General features: G+C 47.2%; 1 protein-coding gene across 6 annotated transcripts in view; it reads right to left on the bottom strand.

The window, feature by feature from the left end:
- Positions 1 to 922: 922 nt before the first annotated feature.
- Positions 923 to 17,993, bottom strand: part of ASXL1 (ASXL transcriptional regulator 1) — a 78,789-nt gene continuing 61,718 nt past the window's right edge. For 3 of the 6 annotated variants that reach the window (XM_045084056.1, XM_045084057.1, XM_013053414.2), the window contains 9 exons: positions 10,809 to 10,929; positions 10,633 to 10,730; positions 10,015 to 10,108; positions 9,409 to 9,561; positions 7,971 to 8,134; positions 7,779 to 7,875; positions 6,325 to 6,430; positions 5,405 to 6,038; positions 923 to 4,867 (listed from right to left, as the gene is read on the bottom strand). In XM_045084056.1, coding sequence (XP_044939991.1) covers positions 1,949 to 4,867; positions 5,405 to 6,038; positions 6,325 to 6,430; positions 7,779 to 7,875; positions 7,971 to 8,134; positions 9,409 to 9,561; positions 10,015 to 10,108; positions 10,633 to 10,730; positions 10,809 to 10,929 — 4,386 coding nt within the window. In that variant the 3' untranslated portion in view covers positions 923 to 1,948. The other 3 variants (XM_045084059.1, XM_045084060.1, XM_045084061.1) reach the window with 3 other exon arrangements.

Here is a 17,993-nt window from a genome sequence, read left to right as displayed (position 1 = left end):
TTTCCAAAACCACAAGAGACGTACAAGAATAGTGCTTTCCCTGGGCAGCCTGATGGACCAGAACTGTTTCCACCTGTAGCCTAGATGCCGCCGAAGGTCCCAGCAGAAGGAAGAGGATCAAACACACCTGAGCCTCAGCTCCCTGTCTTTGGTAAACAGACTCTGAAAACTGACAACTCAGATGGGGCCAATACTGCGTTGACACCACCACGTGACTGCCAACCTTCTCACCCACGCTTCCAATGACAAAAATGCCAAAGCAGATGAAATGGGGGTGGGGGAGGTTTTTCAGGTAAAACGAGACTTGCTGAGGTCACACTGATTTTCTACTTCACACTGAAGCACTCACACAGGGAAACCAAAGTCAAAAAGGAGAGCTCTCAACTCTGAAACAAGTCAAGGTATAAGAAATCAGGCAGGAAGCAAGGCCAGGGCAGACAACTACGGAGATGTCTATGCGCTGGAGGTGTGTGGAGAGAGAGGAAGGCAACAGGTGTGACTGCTTCTTCCCCAACCTGCTGTCAGAAGTGCATGATATGGCAGATATTGCTGAAGGTGGGAACCCCGGAGCCAGATCTGGATAGCCCTGCCTGGGGCCACCCACAGCACTCACCCTTGACTCCAGAGCACTTAACACTGGTGGCGGTGATTTGTCACGTATGGCAGTGAGCGGCCAGTGGAAGGTCAGAAGAGAAGAGACGTGAGGGGCGAGACATGTCTGCTCGGCAGAATGCGGGAGGGCTGGCCGCAGTTCTGCAGGCCATGGCGGGTCCACTGGGCGACCAGGACAGGGCACGGGGCTGCGCTGGCAGATCACACGTCAGTTGCTCCGCCCTCCTGTCAGGCAGCACAGCACGTGGTGGCTCTGACACCAGCGGAAAGAAACGCGCCACTTTAATGAGATGACGCCGGAGACGGTTAATAAGGGAGACATACTTGTGTTCTCTGTACAATACATCCATTTACAGAATCGGCCAGTACTGTGTACAACATATAAATACATGATAAAACATTAGAGGTGCATAGAGCATACTTACAGAAGCCAAAAAATTCACTTTATACATCCAAGGATAAAGAGTTAAAAATATAAAAATAAGAAACACACACTGCTTTGAAATGTAAAATGACTTTCACATACACAGGTGCGTGGAGATGCCCACTCCCATCGAGTCCAAAGTGACAGGGAGTATGTTAAGCAGAGGAATTCACCTGCCAAACGTCTGGACATCTGCCTCACAAGGTCTACAGGTGGCATTTTAAAAGGAAAGACAACCCTATGCCCAACCCCATTGTCCGAGCAAGTCTATTCAAGGTTCCAAAAGCTCCTGCAGGCCAGTGAATTGTACTGAGACAGCAAGGTCTCAAATTTGCTTCAGCAACAGAACCAAAGGTCAAACTGGCTCCTGTCAACTGTCAAATGACTGAACTGTGACCCTGAGGTCAGCAGGTGCTTGGGCCCCCTAGTGGGCACTGCTGGGAGTTACTTTAACCCTGTGTTGGCTTCCCCAGCCATGGGCTCCCCCAGAGGGAGCAGCAGAAGGGAAGATGGCAGGGAGGGGGCAGTGGAAGACTGACATGCCTACTCAGTTCAAGCAGGTTAGTTCCCTTGATGGAGAACACAACCGTCTTTCTTCAGTTTCAAGTCCCTCTGGGTGTCAAGGCTGGCTCCCCACACCACACCAGACTCTGTCTGCACAAGAGCTCAAGCTGGCCGGCTGACCTTGGGCAGCCCAATGCCTTGCCCCACAGGAAACCCTTCCAGCAGACCCAGAAGAGTTGGTAAGTGACAGAGGGGCTTTAGCACTACAAATCTTAGGGAGGGGCAAGAGTGTTCTTGCCTGGAGAAACAGAGTCTATTATATCAATGATATCCTGTATACAGATGTAAGATCAATCATTATCAAAATACGCACACTAAATATACAACTTTTCCCATGGCCATAATTTATTATCTCACCACAAGGCACAATACACAGAGTTTGGAGGGTCCGATACAGTCGTCATGACAGAATGCGCCACAGCCCTGACACATGATCATGGCTTTCAGGCTGCACGCACACTGGAGCGAGATGCTTTCCACGGTGCTGCTGTCGGCGAACATCTGCAAGGAAAGGGATGTGCTGTGGCTCGCACTGAAGTTTGCTTTGTGGCTCAGCTGCACCACACTTCCAGCAAGGCCTTTGGGAAAGGTGGGGGAGCTGGAGGAATAATTAAAGCTGGTGGAACTTAGCTGGAGTTTGGAAAGCTTCCCATAAAATGCCTGTTTGATATTGAGTTGGGAGGGGATGGAGGAAGGCTCCAGAGGCTGCCCAGGCCCTTTCCCAGGCTCTCGGGGTAATTTCCAGAAGGGCAGGTCAAGGACAAAGGGCATCCCTTGCAACTGATCCACTAGCTCCCGAGGACCAGGCCCAGTGGCATTTCTGTTCTCGGCATTTGCCTTGAGAGGACTCCCCCCAGAAGTCTTTTCGCTCTTGATGCCACCAACAGAGACAGGTGGTGGCTTTGGAGCCCAGTCTTCTCTGGCGGTCTGTACCCCACCAGACACAGAGTTTTTGCTTGGCCCCAACTTCCGACTGGGAAAACCAGGAGGGGCATCAGCGGGCAGTGGCATTGGTTCCACAGGTCTGGGGCGCTGAAGGGCTGCAGCCTCATTCCTGGGGCCAAAGAGCTTCTTCCCTTGGCCTCCAGCACTGTTCTGACTACCCAGGGCCCGACCTGTCTGATCGGGATCCAGGGAGACTGCATTTGGAGATGAGAAACAAGGGGCTCTCGAGGTAGTGAGATTTCCGGGGCTTCTGGCTGGGGTAGCATTCAAATTACTGCACTGGGACACGTCACTGGCTTCCTTATCTTCCAAACTAGCAGGAGAAAACTGCTCTTTGGAATCCACTTCAGCTTTCCCAGAGGCAGCCGTCAGCTGTGTCCCTGCATAGAGGGAGTCCAGACCTGGGACTGTCTTGGAAATCTTCTGGGGTGCTCCAGGAGCCTGGCTGGGCTCCAGCCTGGCAAGACCAAGGCTTGTTTCACGGCTCTCAGATAGAAGAGGCTCCTTTGAAGCTCTTACAGGGCGGGAGCTGCTCTTGCCAACCACACAACTGTTTTCTGCCGAATCCTGCAAAGATCGCACTCCCAGGGAGCCGCCAAGGTTCTGCTCTTTCATAAGTGGGAGTCGTGGGGATTCTGGTCTGCCGGTGCCTTGGGCTGGAGGAAGAACCTTTTCTAGGGGCAAGTTACCCTGCAGCAACTGCATCACAAGTGGGTTAGTGGCCTCCAGTGAGGACCCAGGCCTGCCCAGAGACATGAGCCTCGGCTGGTACTCGGTGCTAGCCAGCAGCAGGGAATCTGGAATCTTTTGGGGGGCTGCACATACACGAGACACCCAGCTCTGAGGAGTAGCCATGCTGTCTGTCCTTGTAACCAGACTCCGGTTACCATTCATTTTGGAGAGTGAGGCAGAGTGGTTCCAAGAGTGTTTCTCATCCGTGTCCACCACCAAGGGTCTCTTCACGATGGTGGCCTCGCTGGAGTCAGCCTCGCTGCTGTCCTCAGACAGGTGGCCTTCAAAGTCAGAAGCTGTATCTGTGGACTCGCCATGAGGACTCAGTGCCTCCGAGTCTCCATTGATTCTCAACTTTTCACCTTCCACTGGGTTGCGGTCGCTGCCAGCGCCATCATCAGCACACCCCTGAGACGGCACTGTCCAGAGCAAAGGAAAGTGGTTAGGGGGGTCTAGCCCTTCCCCAGCTGTCAACTCCCCAGGTAACGCAGGAATGATGGGCACAGCTTTCTCCCACTCTTCTACAGCCTGGGGCTCAACAGATGGGACACGTTCCCTCAAGTCTGGTCCAGGCTGTCCCACTGCCTCATCCTTTGACAGGCCAAGCACCCAAGGAGCAGCACCATCAGAGACGAGGGCCTCAGTTGTCAAGTCTTCTTGTCTAGTAGCACTTTCCCTCGTGGGTGGGCATGAATCACCAAGTCCCAATTCCTCATCACACCGTCTATCCTGCGGGCAACCAGCCAATGGCAATACAGTGGTGGAACTAGGAGTCACATTCACAGGATCCTTCATGGTGGGGTGATCGTCTCGGTCTAGAGCCTGGCCAGGTCCTCCTTCCAATACAACATCCCCTAGTAGAGACTGCACAGGACCACTGTCTGGGGGAAGAGAGGGTCCACGATCCTCATCATCACTTTCCCAGGAAGTGGTACCAGGCTCATGTTCAGTTCTAACATCTAGATGCAAAGCAGGCTGCTCAACTAATCTCTCTGGGGCTGGGGTTTGGGAGGACAGTGGGGGCAAAGCCTGGCAGGGCTGGTCCCCAGTTGGAGCAATGGGGAGTTGGGAAGCATCTTCTAGCCCACTTGTGAGGACATCTGGAACCCTCTGCCGTGGGCAGCTCTCCTCCTTTCTAAGAGCAATCAGGTCCTCTCTCCTGGCTCTGGACATGGCAGTCCCAGCCTGGATATGCTCCCCATTCAGAGGACGAGGCGGCAGTAGTTGTGTTCGCTGTAGATCTGACGCACACTCTCCAGGGGTACCCGGGGCTCCGCTGGGCTCAGGGTGGGCACAGGCCTCACCACCATCACTACTGCTGCCGCCTCTGCCACCTCCCTCATCGGTGGCCCCGCCGCCACCTCCACCCGGGCCACCCCCCCCTCCGATGGCAGTGGTGGCCGCCTCTCGATGACAGTGGTGGCCTCTCGCCCCTCGGACTTGCAGAGCACGGGCTTTAATGTCTGCGAGGGTCCTGGCACCAGTCCAGCCCCGGCAGGAGGACTCCGTGATGGGGACGATGCGGGGGCAAATCTGGTAAGTGGGCTGACCTTTAACCACCCAGGGTGGTTTGATACGTGAAAGTTGAATCTGCAAGAGAGGAATGGGAAAACAGTTTTAGTTGACTGGGTGATCCGACTTAGGAACTGTAAAACTAAACCAAGGTTCTAGTAGCTTAGGGGGCATGAACTTAAGAATCAAATAATTTCCTTTAAAAATGAAATACTGGCAGTAAAATGGCTGTCCGTGACACCACACCATTCTTAGACGACTCCACTCAAGGGCTGTCATATGCCACGCTTCTATCTAAATTTAATTTCTGGTGGGACTATGTGAGTCACTGCACAAAGAATCTACACCACCTAATAAAAGATTTAAAAACCGCAAAGGATTCTGACCTCCAGAGAGAACTTCAACAGAGTGAACAAAGCAGTGAGGAAGAAAAGAACCTTATCCCCCGGCCATCAAGTCAGGCTCATGAATGGCTCTCTTGTACAGGGCTCTACACTCTCATGTAATTAACACAAGCACCTGGAGACTTCTGTCTCTGCAAAGGGGCTCTGCACATATCCTGACCCTTGAAGGGAACCTGGCCACAGGACAGCCAGGAATCAAACAGCTGCCTACCCGGATGGGCGGGACTTTGGGCTCCTCTTTGGTGGGCTGTGGCTTTTCGGCGTGAACACTTTCAATTGTGTTACGAAAGGACTGACGATCTTCAAGCCGCGGCTTCTTTTCGGGAAAGGATGCGGAGGCCGCCTGCTCAAAGGACTTCCTCTTCTGATCCTTGGGCTCCTGATCCGCAGTCTCCTGAGGCAAGCTGGGAATCCTGTCTGGAGACACAGAGGCCCGTGCCAGGTCGCCTGGATCAGTCTGCGTCCGGGAAGCCACCGGTTGGGTCAGGAATTCAGGACTCTCTGGGTCAGGTACTACAGAGGCTGTGCCAGGCAGATGCGGGCTGCCTGCCTCTGCTGAGTCACTCTCAGCCTCCCCATCCTTATAGACAGGAATGTCTGGGGCAACAGACTGTGTGTCTTTAGCGACCCCTGCTTGTTCTGGCTCCTGCTTTTTGTACAGATTCCTTCTGGCTCTGGTTCGGAGATCTGGACGAGAGCGTTTCTTGAAATGCCCATCTCGCTGCCGGGTGGCTGGACCACGTTGTGGCCGTGCTGATTCTCCCGGGACACGCAAGTCACTCTTGATGTCAGCCTCCTCATGGCCCACGTTCTGATGCAACGACTCTTCTTTGGTCAAACCCAATCTGCAAACCAAACTCACACCATCAGTTACAGGGCAGAGAGAGCATGCCTATTTTAGTGTAGCTGTTAAATCAGAACAAAATAAATCTGCATGCTACACAAGCACTAACCACAGAAAAATGTATGTTAGCTTTCCTACGAATGGCGTTAAGCTTAACAAGCCGGGTAAACCACGGTGGCCAACCTGTTCTCACCCCACATGTTGGCAAGTGCAACTCAGAACTCAGACAGCATCTGCCTCTCTGCCCCCCAAAGCCCAGACCAGGACTCGCAGCACCAGGGCCTTACTTCTGTCCATAGTAGTCTTCAAAGAACTTTTCCTTCCACTGTTCCACCTTCTTTTCCTTTTCCATTTCCTGTCGGATCCTGACTTGCATCTCATGAGTGAATTCGCCTAAAGAGAAATAAAGTTTCTGGAGTGTGTGCATTCAGGATGCTAAGGTCTGTCTTACAGAAAGCCAACGCTTACAATTCCACCACATCAGGACTTTTCAAAATACACAGGACTTTGGTGGGTGTGGAGCTCTTTTTCCTTTTAACGCTGTCTTCTTCACATTTATTCCTGTCTTCTCCAGAGCCACATCATGTTCACGGTCATGACAGAACAGTTCCATGATGAGGGAAATTGACTTTTCCCTCGGATAATCAGTCTTCGACAAGTAACACATCGATCGATCAGAAAATCAAAACAGAAACAAATGAAGAAAAGAACCATTCTTACTCCCTGTGCAGAACCAGGCTCACAGAGCAGGCCTGATGGCTTGTTCTTGGAAAGGCCTGCTTACAAGGTTGGCCCTTGGCTGACATCTGGGAGCTTGGATTTCAGGAGGGTTCCCAGCCCCTTAACTAACATGAATGGCTCACTGTGCCTAAACTGTTTATGCAAACAAGATGGTTTACAGCAAGCACCTGCTTTCCTTCAGGGAATCTGGAATGTAGTTATGTGCCAGGCAGAGGTTTCCCACACAATCAGCTCGGAGTAAAAAGAAAAAAAAAAAAAAAAACCTGGGTACCGAGTCTTACTGAGCTTCCCCTACAGATTACATTTCACATGTGCTGTCACAACTCACTGTTGGGAGACGTGGGCACATCCTGTGTGCCTCCTCTAACAGAGGACGTTGGAAGCTTGCGCCGGGTTTCTCTGGACCTCACCCCAAGCACCTTTTCCCTTTGCTGATTTTGCTCTGTATTCCTTCACTGTGATAAGTCATAGCCATGAGTACAGCTGCAGGAGCAGTCCTGTGAGGCCTCCCAGTGAATCATCAAACCTAGAAGTTGCCTTAGGGACCTCCCAGCACACTCCCCACATAGCTTCCCCATAAAATTAAATTAAGAGCAGCTGACTATCACTCCACTCCAAATGGCAATGTCTAAGAGCACCTGGTAGAACTCAACGTGTAAGTCCGTGCCATGGCGCCCTCTCCTCCACCCATCTAGACAGCGCCAGCATTACTGGGAAGACCGTGAGTCTGGAGCTATAATGGTGATGAGGTGATGCAGGTGGATACATAAACTCAAAACAGCAAAAGCCCAAACACTCTGTACCTTCTTTAAAGCTACAGACACAGTAACACCCACCACATTCATCGGTATAGTGAGGAAAGCCTGCCTTATATTATTAAATAACCCTGGTGGGGGGGGGGGAGATTGGTGCAAAATGAATGTGTAGGTTCTAAATACCCAGGACAAGTGCCGCCACACATGGCAGGTGCCTCTCAAGCCATCTGAGAACATCCACTCACCATCAGCCAAGCGCTCCCGCCAGCTCTGAGCCGCATGAGTGAAAAACTCGTTATTCAGTGCGCTGCTGCTGAGACGCAAGAGGCCATCTGTCCCCACCTAGAAGGATCAAGGCGAAAAGCACAATAAAGAAACTCAGAAAGAGAACAGAAGCCCACCCAGAGAGAGGCAAAGAGGTGGCTACCCATCTGCACCTGTCTGTCCACTTCAGGCAGGAGGAAGAGGAGCTGCTGCTGGAAGTGGGCTGGCAGGGCATGGAAGGTCCGAGAGTTTATCAGGGCCCGGAGGTTGGTGTTGACAAGAATGGACCCAGGCGTCTCAAAATCTATCTCTTCCCCTCTGTTGCGCTTCATCTGACCTGTGATTTTGAAGCAGCAAGAAGCAAGGTATAGATTTTCAGCTTTTCAAAGCAAAAGAGCAAATGCCAACTGAGGGAAAAATTTTAGTGGCAGCACCCAAACTACCCAGAACTTATCTGCACACAAATCCAGTCCACCCTAACCTACATGTCACAATTATTCTGTCCAGGTTACTGCTGTTTCCATCCAACCCAAGAGAACACTTGGGCCTGCATCCTCTCAGAGAAGACTGTACCAAGCTGTGACACAGGCTGAAGAGGACACTCTTCCCAAAGAAAAGCAGGCGGGCGGGGGGGGGGGCAGGCTGTGAGTGTCCCTCCAAAGCAGAAGAACAGGCTCCACAAAGCCAACTGGAGAAACAATGGAAGTTGTCTAAAAGCGAATCTAGTTAGTATACTACAGAACACTCTGCAGAAGCCTTCCCTGACCAGGATGGAGAGCTATGATCTCCACACAGAAAGGTACTAGGCTGTTTAAAGCCACTGAGATGTCAATATAACTCTCTCACAGAAACCTCAGTAGATGTTACTTTTATTTGAAAAAAATCACTAAGAACGAAGACCTAAAGGTTAAGCGCTGCTGATGAGTTGGAAAAGCAGTAAGACGGAAAACCCTGTTCCTACTCAGGCAATGGTTAATTCTAACTTTCAGAAGCCAAGGCCAGTCTTCTTAATGGTTTCATGTGGCCCATCCACAAATAACCAGACTGTGGGTTTTGAGAAATAAATCTTGAACTAGCAGGCAGCATTGTGGCCTTGCAAATAGCCCTACTGAGAACAGGGAGGAGCATGCCACTGAATTTGCTTGCAACCTCAAATTCAACAAAGGCTTCCTTCCACTCAACGTTATGACAAGACTAGAAAAAAGGGTGCCTGACCGAAACTTTGGATGTTAAGAACAAATGTGACAGGATGCTACCAAAGAAAGAAAATGGATCCTGGAATTCTTCACTGAGAAGCTCAAAAGCAATTTTCACTCACCCCAAACACTTACTAAGCAGTACCAAGGCAGGCACAGGCCATGCTTTGCAGGGATATACAAGGAACAATGTGGCACCATCTCTGCCCACAAGTTCCCTCACAGTCTAGCAGAGAAGATCTAACATGTGAAATAACCAAAATATAAGGTAAGAAACAAACAAACAAAAAAAACAGAGGGCCACCCAAGAGGTCAAAATAAACTGGTAAAGGAAGTGGAACAGAGGACTGTGTCTTCTAACTAAGCCTGCAGGGGCCCCCCTTACAGGCAGGGAAATGAGTGCCAAGCCACTCACCTGTGGCCGGCTTCCGGAAGCCTCTCAGGAGCGGGGCAGGGTCCCGGGCGACCTCGGCCTGGCCACGAGTAGCAGCGCTGCCCAGGGCCAGAGAGCCGCTGCTGCTGCTGGACGGGCTGCCGCTCTCGCCATCGGCGTGGCGGCCCGAGAACCCTGAAGGCACAGCATTCCACTGGTCAAAAGCATCACCCGCCGCGCCCAGGGCTCTCAGACAAGCTTACTTCTCCCAGCTCTCCCTGAGACACTGCCAGCAATAGCCGGTGCTTCCGTGGCCCAACTTGGGCTGTCAGAGATCACCACCTCACGGTCTGGCTTTACATTATCCCGTGAGAACGCCAAACCGCCATCTTCATTTGTACAGCACTGCACCTTTACCAAGCTCCTGCACACTCCTCCATAGGACCCTCACGCTGCCCTGCGAGGCCAAGGGCAATGCGCACGGCAGAGCCCAGCACTGAGCTCAGGCCTCACCACCGCAGCGTGCTGCCCACTAGGAGGGCCTCCTGGCTTGACGGGCACTGCGCCACCTAGGTCACACGCTGCTGCCAGATGGGGGCAGGCCCCAAGACCTGAGGAAGAAGCCTCACATCACAAGTTTGCACGTACCTGACGCCGATTCCACGTGGGCCCCGTTTACCTTCAGAGGAGTCAGGACAACTCGTGGCAGCATCACCCCAGTCTTTTTCTTTTGCTTGTTTGCCTAGAGGCCCGAGGGATTACAAAAGGAGCCTGAATCCCCTGCAGGGCTGCACGAGCAGTCCCTCTCCACTATGTCCCCAGCCACTGTTTGCTACAACAGAGTTCATACTCAACCCGCTCAAGAGGGTCCTGCCAAGAGCAGCACGGACTCATGTCACTGAGCAGGCGCTGGCCCCTGTTTTACAAATAAGGAATTTGCCCATGATCCCAAAGCTACCGAGCGCCAAGGCCATCATTCCAAGTGCTGATTCCCAAGCTTGCATGCCCCCTACTCTGCACTGTTCTATCCACGTTCCGTGTTTGTCGGATGTAAGAGCAAAACTATCCATCTGTGGTAATGAGGAAAAACCAATCACTCTGCTCTCAGATCCACTGCCCATCTTAACTGTACTAACAGGTGGAGACCACAATGATTTGCTCCACCACCACGCCCCCTCCAACATGCTCACAGTCAGCTGCACAGGCAGAGTCCTGTCTCATACCTGCCTTACCTACCCCAGCCTAGCCACCAACTCTCCTCCCTACCTGTGAAGAAGCCCTGTGGCTGTCCCTGGGACTGGAAAGAGGCCGACTCTGAGATTCTGCAGAACAGGATGCATTCGAAGATGTTTCGTCAAGAGAAACTGGCAGAGAGGGAAATATAGGTTAGTCTCCAATAGCCGCCTGTGGCTCTCGGCCCATCCTGTGAGAGACGTACTTACCATCGTTTTCACCGCTCACAGTGCTGGCTTCATTAGACCCACAGCTCTCCACGTCGGCTGTGTCCTCTGGCTCCTCTCCTTCCACTGCAGCCGGACTGCGAGACCACTGCAGGGCATCCTTCTGTGACAGCAAGGCACAACTCAGGTGAGCAAAACCTGACAGATCCCACAGGCACAGCAGTCACTCCTAAATGCACGCTGCTTTAGAAGAGGTTTGGAATACTGGTAAGTTCCTATCCCTCTTCTAATTGACCTCTTTCTCTGCAAAATCTTTTCACATGTACATCACAAAAGTTAGACATAATTTCCCATTCAGTCCACTCAGTAAATGTTTATGGAGTGCCTCCTATAAGCTACATCATGCTAGTTCCTGGCTGCGAGACAGAAGGTGGAAATCGGGGAGTTCAACTGAGTAAGAAAGAAGACCAAATCTATGACAATACAAAGCACAGCAACAGAGTTACAGAGAGAGCTGCAGCAGTCCGGAAGGGGAACAGCTAACTCAGTGAGCTGGAGAAAAGAGGGCATGGGGCTAAGGCCTGAAGAGAGATGTGCTGCTTAAACTGAGTTTTATTTTATTTTAAAGATTTTATTTATTTATTTGACAGACAGAGATCACAAGTAGGCAGAGAGGCAGGTAGACAGAGGGGCAAGGGGACGCAGGCTCCGCGCGGAGCAGAGAGCCCGATGCAGGGCTCAATCCCAGGACCCTGAGATCAAGACCTGAGCCGAAGGCAGAGGCTTTAACCCACTGAGCCACCCAGGTGCCCCTTAAACTGAGTTTTAAAAGAAGTTAGATAGCAGGTGGATAGCTTGGCAGGAGCAGACAGGAGCAGAGGGAGTTCTAGATAAAGGGATAAACAAATGTGGAAGAACATTCCAAATACAAGGAAATTGCAGATTTCATCAGGGACCCTAGGCGCCTGAGGGTCAAGACTGAACAGCGGGATAGATGGTGAGACACTGTGCTGGGGGCCTAAGATTCTGAGTATCTTTGAGGCCCGGGAAAGTGCCAGCAACCCAAACTGGAAGACAGAGGAAAGCAGGTGAGGGTGCAGGAAAGCACCACTCCAGATTTCATCTCCTAAAAGAAACTCCTTCCAATGGGCTCTGTGGCAGTCTGAGTTCAACTCCACCCATTCCCAGGGAAAACCAAGGGGCCACCTCCCACCTTGCAATTAGAAAGGACTCTGAATATTAAGGGGTGGGAGAGGAGAAGCAGAGATAAGTCAGGGTAAGAACTGTCTTCTTCTTCCTCCTCCTCTTCTTCTTCTTCTTTTTTAAGATTTTATTTATTCATTTTCACAGAGATCACAAGTCGGCTGAGATGCAGGTAGAGAGAGAGAGAGAAGAGGAAGCAGGCTCCCCGCTGAGCAGAAAGCCAGATGCGGAATTCCATCCCAGGATGCTGAGATCATGACCTGAGTCGAAGGCAGAGGCTTAACCCACTGAGCCATCCAGGCGCCCTAAGAATGTCTTCTTTAATAAAAGGTGTGAAGGGTGCCTGGGTGGCTCAGTGGGTTAATAAGCCTTTGCCTTCGGCTCAGGTCATGATCTCAGGGTCCTGGGATCGAGCCCCGCATCGGGCTCTCTGCTCCTGCGTCCCCTTGCCCCTCTGTCTACCTGCCTCTCTGCCTACTTGTGATCTCTGTCTGTCAAATAAATAAATAAAATCTTAAAAAAATAATAAAAAAAAATAAAAGGTGTGAAGAAGAGTAGATAAAGTCATATTCTACCTCTTACAAACACAGCAGGAATTTAAAAAGGAAATCTACAAAATTCTAACTCATCAATTTCATGGGTCCCATGATCCACTATATTAAGTCTTCATTAATTTACTGTCATTAATTTAAACCCAAATCATGCTGACTTAAATTAAGAAAAAGAAAACAGCTTTTTGGATCTTTATATCTTTTCCTACCAGCTGTAAATGTTCCTCAGAATCAAAAGTTAAAGAATGTTTTTAGTATTAACCTTGAAACTAAGCTTAGTGGCTGCCATGTGCACAGAATGATGCAACAAACTCATTCTTTGAGCCTCAGTAGCAAACTAAGATACAATACTTATTAATGAACAGACAAAGCACTCCAGTTCCGGGGAGAAGGTGGGGGAGTCACGCCCACACTGTCAGGGAGAGTGAAAATGGTATCAAAAGGTTCACGCACTGCCAGTGGCAGAGTACAGTACATTGTAAGTGAAAATCTAAAAACCTCTTAAGCCAACACAAAGGTTCACGCACTGCCAGTGGCAGAGTACAGTACATTGTAAGTGAAAATCTAAAAACCTCTTAAGCCAACACTTCCATTTCTAAGACTCACACAGGACATGGAAAGCATTAATCTCTGAAAGGAGAAAGTCAATCAACAGAACTACATTAAAATTAAGATCCTCTGTTCTGTACAAGACACCATTAATGGAGTAAAAAGGGCAAGCTACCTACAATGTTGGAGAAGGTATCTGCAACTCATGTAACTGATAAAGATCATGTATCTAAACTACATAAATCAATAAGAAAAAGGAAACCCAGGAAAAGAAGAGGCAAAAGACCATGAATTAAGTACTGCGCCAAACAGGATATCCAAATGGCTGACATTCACATATAAACCTATTTAACGTGACGAACAATATAAGGAGAACACACTATAAGGCAAATGAAGCCACAAGGAGATATGACTACATCCGTAAGAACAGCTAAAATTAAAGTTTAACAATACCAAGCAGTGGGTGGCTGGGTGGCTCAATAGTTGAGCGTCTGCTTTTGGCTTAGGTCATGATCCCAGCATCCTGGGATCGAGCCCCACACCGGGCTCCCTGTTCCGAGGGAAGCCTGCCTCTCCCTCTCCCGCTTCCCCTGCTTGTATTCCCTCTCTGTCTCTCTCTCTGTCAAATAAATTAAATAAATAAATAAAAATTTTAAAGAAGGTTTAAAAACAATACCAAGTAGCGCTAATGAGGATGAGAAACAGGTACACAGAAAATGGATCCAACCGTTTGAGAATAGTTTGGCGTCATCTGGCACAGCTGAAGGCAGAAACAGCCTAAAACCCAGCAATGTCAATCCTACAGTTGGATTCCCTAGAGAAATGCATGCATGCACGTGCACACATACATACACACACACCTCAAAGCACAGCCGGTGTTCATGGCAGCGACATCTATAAAACCTGCACCATATACAACCAAAGTGCCCACCATCAGCAGAATCAAAACATGGTAGCACACAATAAAAAATAAACTGCGGATGCCTGGGTGGCTCAGTGGGTTAAGCCTCTGCCTTCATCTCAGGTCATGATCTCAGGGTCCTGGGAACGAGTCCTGTATCGGGCTCCCTGCTCAGCAGAGGACCTGCTTCTTCCCCATCTCTTTCTGCCTGCCTCTCTGCGTACTTGTGATATCTCTCTGTCAAATAAATAAATAAAATCTAAAAAAAAAGAACTACAGCAATATAAATGAATGTGAAAAACAAAATGCTGCCTGGAAGAAGCCAGACACAGAAGAATGCACACTGTAATGACTCCATTTGTAAGAAGTTCAAAAACAGGCAAAACTAAACTACACTGCTGGGGATGCAAACACAGCTGGGAAGCAATCAAGAAAAGCCAAGAACAGAACTTTGAAACAGAATGGTAGCCAACCTTTAAGGGAAGAAGGGCGCTGTGAATGGGAAAGTGTACGAGGGGCAGGTATGAGGGTGTTTTACTTTATGACATTCATTAAGCTGAACACTTATGCTGCATGTATTTTACTCTTACATTTTTACGATAAAAAAGTTTTAAAATAAAAAGTAACTCCAGAATTTTTAACACTACTATGGACAGTCATTTGAAGTAAAACTGTAGACTATTTAATGAGAAATGCTGTTGATGCACCAAGTGAATTAAGCAGCTAAATTCATACATTATGATTACATCATCTATTTAAAAAACAAAATTGTGTAAGCATGTGTGCAGACAAAAGACAAGAGGGATACTCCTCACGTGTGTTAGCCACTGCACCTCTAGGTGGCAGAGTTGTGAGGGCTTTCTTTTTGTTTGGGGTATTCTCTACAATTAATGTATATTCTTTTGTGATCAAAAAATAACATTTAAACAATTATAATACTAACTGCTTCTTTGACAGCTAAGTCACTAAACACAAAAGCAAATTTCCATTCTTTAGGTCCCAGAGAGTCTAGGGGAACCTAGTGTTGACTACAAATCTCATTATTGAACAGAAATACTGCCCACTTGTTTGCAATTCAAGCTACCCCAAATTTCCAAAGCCATGTATTTTCAGTAAAAAGCAAACAGAACAAAACATTTAAGAAAATGAAAGCAAGATCTGCAATTCTAATTCTGCCTTTTTAAAGATCCTTAATCTTTCCATATAAACTTTAGACATCTGATATCATAAATTTCCAAACATTAACTGTAGACATCTGAAACAAATGAAATGGGCTACTGAGAATTGTAGGAATCACGTACTATGCTCTCAAACTCAAGACGTCGATTTTTTTGCAAGGGTATTTTCTATCAAGAAACTTTTTTAAAAAAGTTAATAGGTAGTGAGTGATCCTTTGTTGAAACCTGATATAAAATGTTATGAAAGACAATACTGGGGAATTTAAATGTAACTGCATAGTAGATAGAGAAGGGTTGCAATTAATGCTAAATTTCCTGAGTGTGATAATTATATTGCACTTATATAGGGGAATGCTCTTGGATCAATGTATACCCCGTGCATCCTTTTTCTTACTTTTAAAAATAAGGTATAACTTTATAAAGTAAAATGCACAGATCTTAAATACACTATCTGATGAGTCTGACAAGTGCTTATCAAGATATAGAACATGTCCAACATCCCTAAAAGTTCCACTGTTCCCCTTTCTAGTCAACCCCGACTCTACACTGCCCTACCACCCCACTGAGACAATTGTTCTTATTTCTATCACAAAAAATTCATTTTGCCTATTTATGGCCTTTATGGAATCATACGGTATATTCTTTTGTGTCAGTCTAATGTTGATGACATTCAACATTCAACAAATCTTAATAGAATAAAATAAACAAGAAAAAAACGTCCAGCGGTTTCCAAAGATTTCCACTCCCAGCAGCACAGTATGGAGTTCCAGATGCTCCAAATCCTCATCATATGTAGCCATGCCAGGAGATCCACTGGTATCTCATGGGGGTTTTATTTTTCATTTTTCTGATAACTAAAGATATCGAGCACTTTTTCATATGCTTACTGGCCATTCTCTTATCTTCCTTTTTGAAGTATCTGTTCAAGTCTTTTGCACATCTTTAAATTGAGTCTTTTTGTTTGTTTGTTTAAGATTTTATTTATTTATTTGACAGAGATCACAAGTAGGCAGAGCGGCAGGCAGAGAGAGGGGGGGAAGCAAACTCCCCACTCAGCAGAGAGCCCTCGATGTGGGACTCAATCCCAGGACCCTGAGATCATGACCTGAGCCAAAGGCAAAGGCTTATTAACCCACTGAGCCACCCAGGTGCCCCCAGTTGCAGGAGTTCTTTGTTCTGTATCCTTTTAAATATTGATCATGGGCATGTGTTACTTTTACAAAACAAATACATTTTAAACACTTTCTTTGGAAATAATTTCGTATTTACAGAAAAGCTGGAAGAGTAAAAGCAGCACAAAGAATACTTGCCTATACTTTTTACCCATATTCACCCCCTAACACAAGTAAGTGTTCTTAAAATATACAAAGTATATTAGTTTGGCAAGGCAACTGGAAAAGAAGCTACTGATGAAAATACTACTACTAAATAAATAAACCTGAATATTTTCCCCTAAGTCAGATTTTTTTCAAGATTTTATTTTTAAGTAATCTTTACACCCAACATAGGGCTCAAATTTACAATCCCAAGATCAAGAGTCGCATGCTCTACCAACTAAGCCAGCCAGGTATCCCCAGTCAGGTTTGCAAATTTTTTTTTAAAAGATCGTTTTTTCAAAGATTTTATTTGACAGAGAGACAGCACAAATGGGGGAGCAGCCGTGAGAGGAAAAAACATGAGCAGGGAGCCCAACACAGGGCTAGATACCAGGACCCCAGGATCATGACCTGAGCCTAAGGCAGAATGCAGATGCTTAACTGAGCCACCCACTTGGTGGCCCCCCCCAAGTCAGATATTTTTAAAAAACAATAATAAAAGGCCCTGTGAACGTAACAAGCCCCAAATATGAATAGACCCGAACACTAAAATTTCAATGGATGAAATTTCAATTGCCCAAGATTAGATTCTAAACTGGAAAAACAGATAAAATAAATCTCAGCTATGCCTTTTCTTTCTTTGTCGAGCTGATAAAACAAATTCAGAGCAAGAAATGCATATGGCTTCTTAGGGAAGGCTGATCTGAGAGCTATTGAGTATAAATTATTAAAAACTAAGAGCATGCCAACTATTCAACAGTATACCAGAATTCTCTCTCTCAAATAAATAAATAAAATCTTAAAAAAAAAAAAAAGAGAGAGAGAGATTAAAAGAGAAAGTGTTCTCCTTTCCAGACAGTATAATTATCTACACTGAAGAGCCAAGAGATTCAGACCTAGTAAGAAATTCAGCAAGGTTGTGAGATTCAAGAGCGCATTAAAAACTCAGCAATAACATCACCAATTAGAAAATGTAATATATAAGAATATAAGATACTCAAGGACAAATTTCACAAAAGAAATACAATCATCTTATGAAGAAAACAAAACTTTATAAAGAAAGGTTTAAACTTTAAAAAGAGCCACACCATTTTCTGTATTACAAAACTCAACATTGTAAAGATGCCAATTCTCCCCAAAATGATTTGTAAATTCAGTAAAATCTCAGTGAAACTTTTTTTTTAATACAATCTGACTCTGCAAAGGGCCACAAGAACCAAGACACTCTTGAAAAAAAGAAAAGAAAAAGAGAGGACCCACTTTTTTAGAAAGCTCTAGTAATTGAGCAACAAGAGAACAGGATAAAAGAGGAACAGAAAGTAACCACTAAAGGATATGGGGTTTCTTTTGGGAGTGATGAAAATGTTCTGGGATCAGATTATAGCGATGACTACATGACTTTTGAATACACTAAGAGCCATTGAACTGTACACTTTCTGTGAGTTCCATCCTAATAAAGCTGGGTTAAAAATGCCTTACCGAATTTGACAGTTCTGAAAACATAGCGAATTTAATCAGAATTTGTAAAA

The sequence above is a fragment of the Mustela putorius genome, unplaced genomic scaffold (genome assembly GCF_011764305.1).
Source record: "Mustela putorius furo isolate JIRA1106 unplaced genomic scaffold, ASM1176430v1.1 tig00000743_pilon_pilon_pilon, whole genome shotgun sequence".
In the NCBI taxonomy this organism is placed as follows: domain Eukaryota; kingdom Metazoa; phylum Chordata; class Mammalia; order Carnivora; family Mustelidae; genus Mustela; species Mustela putorius.
This window is presented reverse-complemented; position numbering and strand designations above follow the sequence as displayed.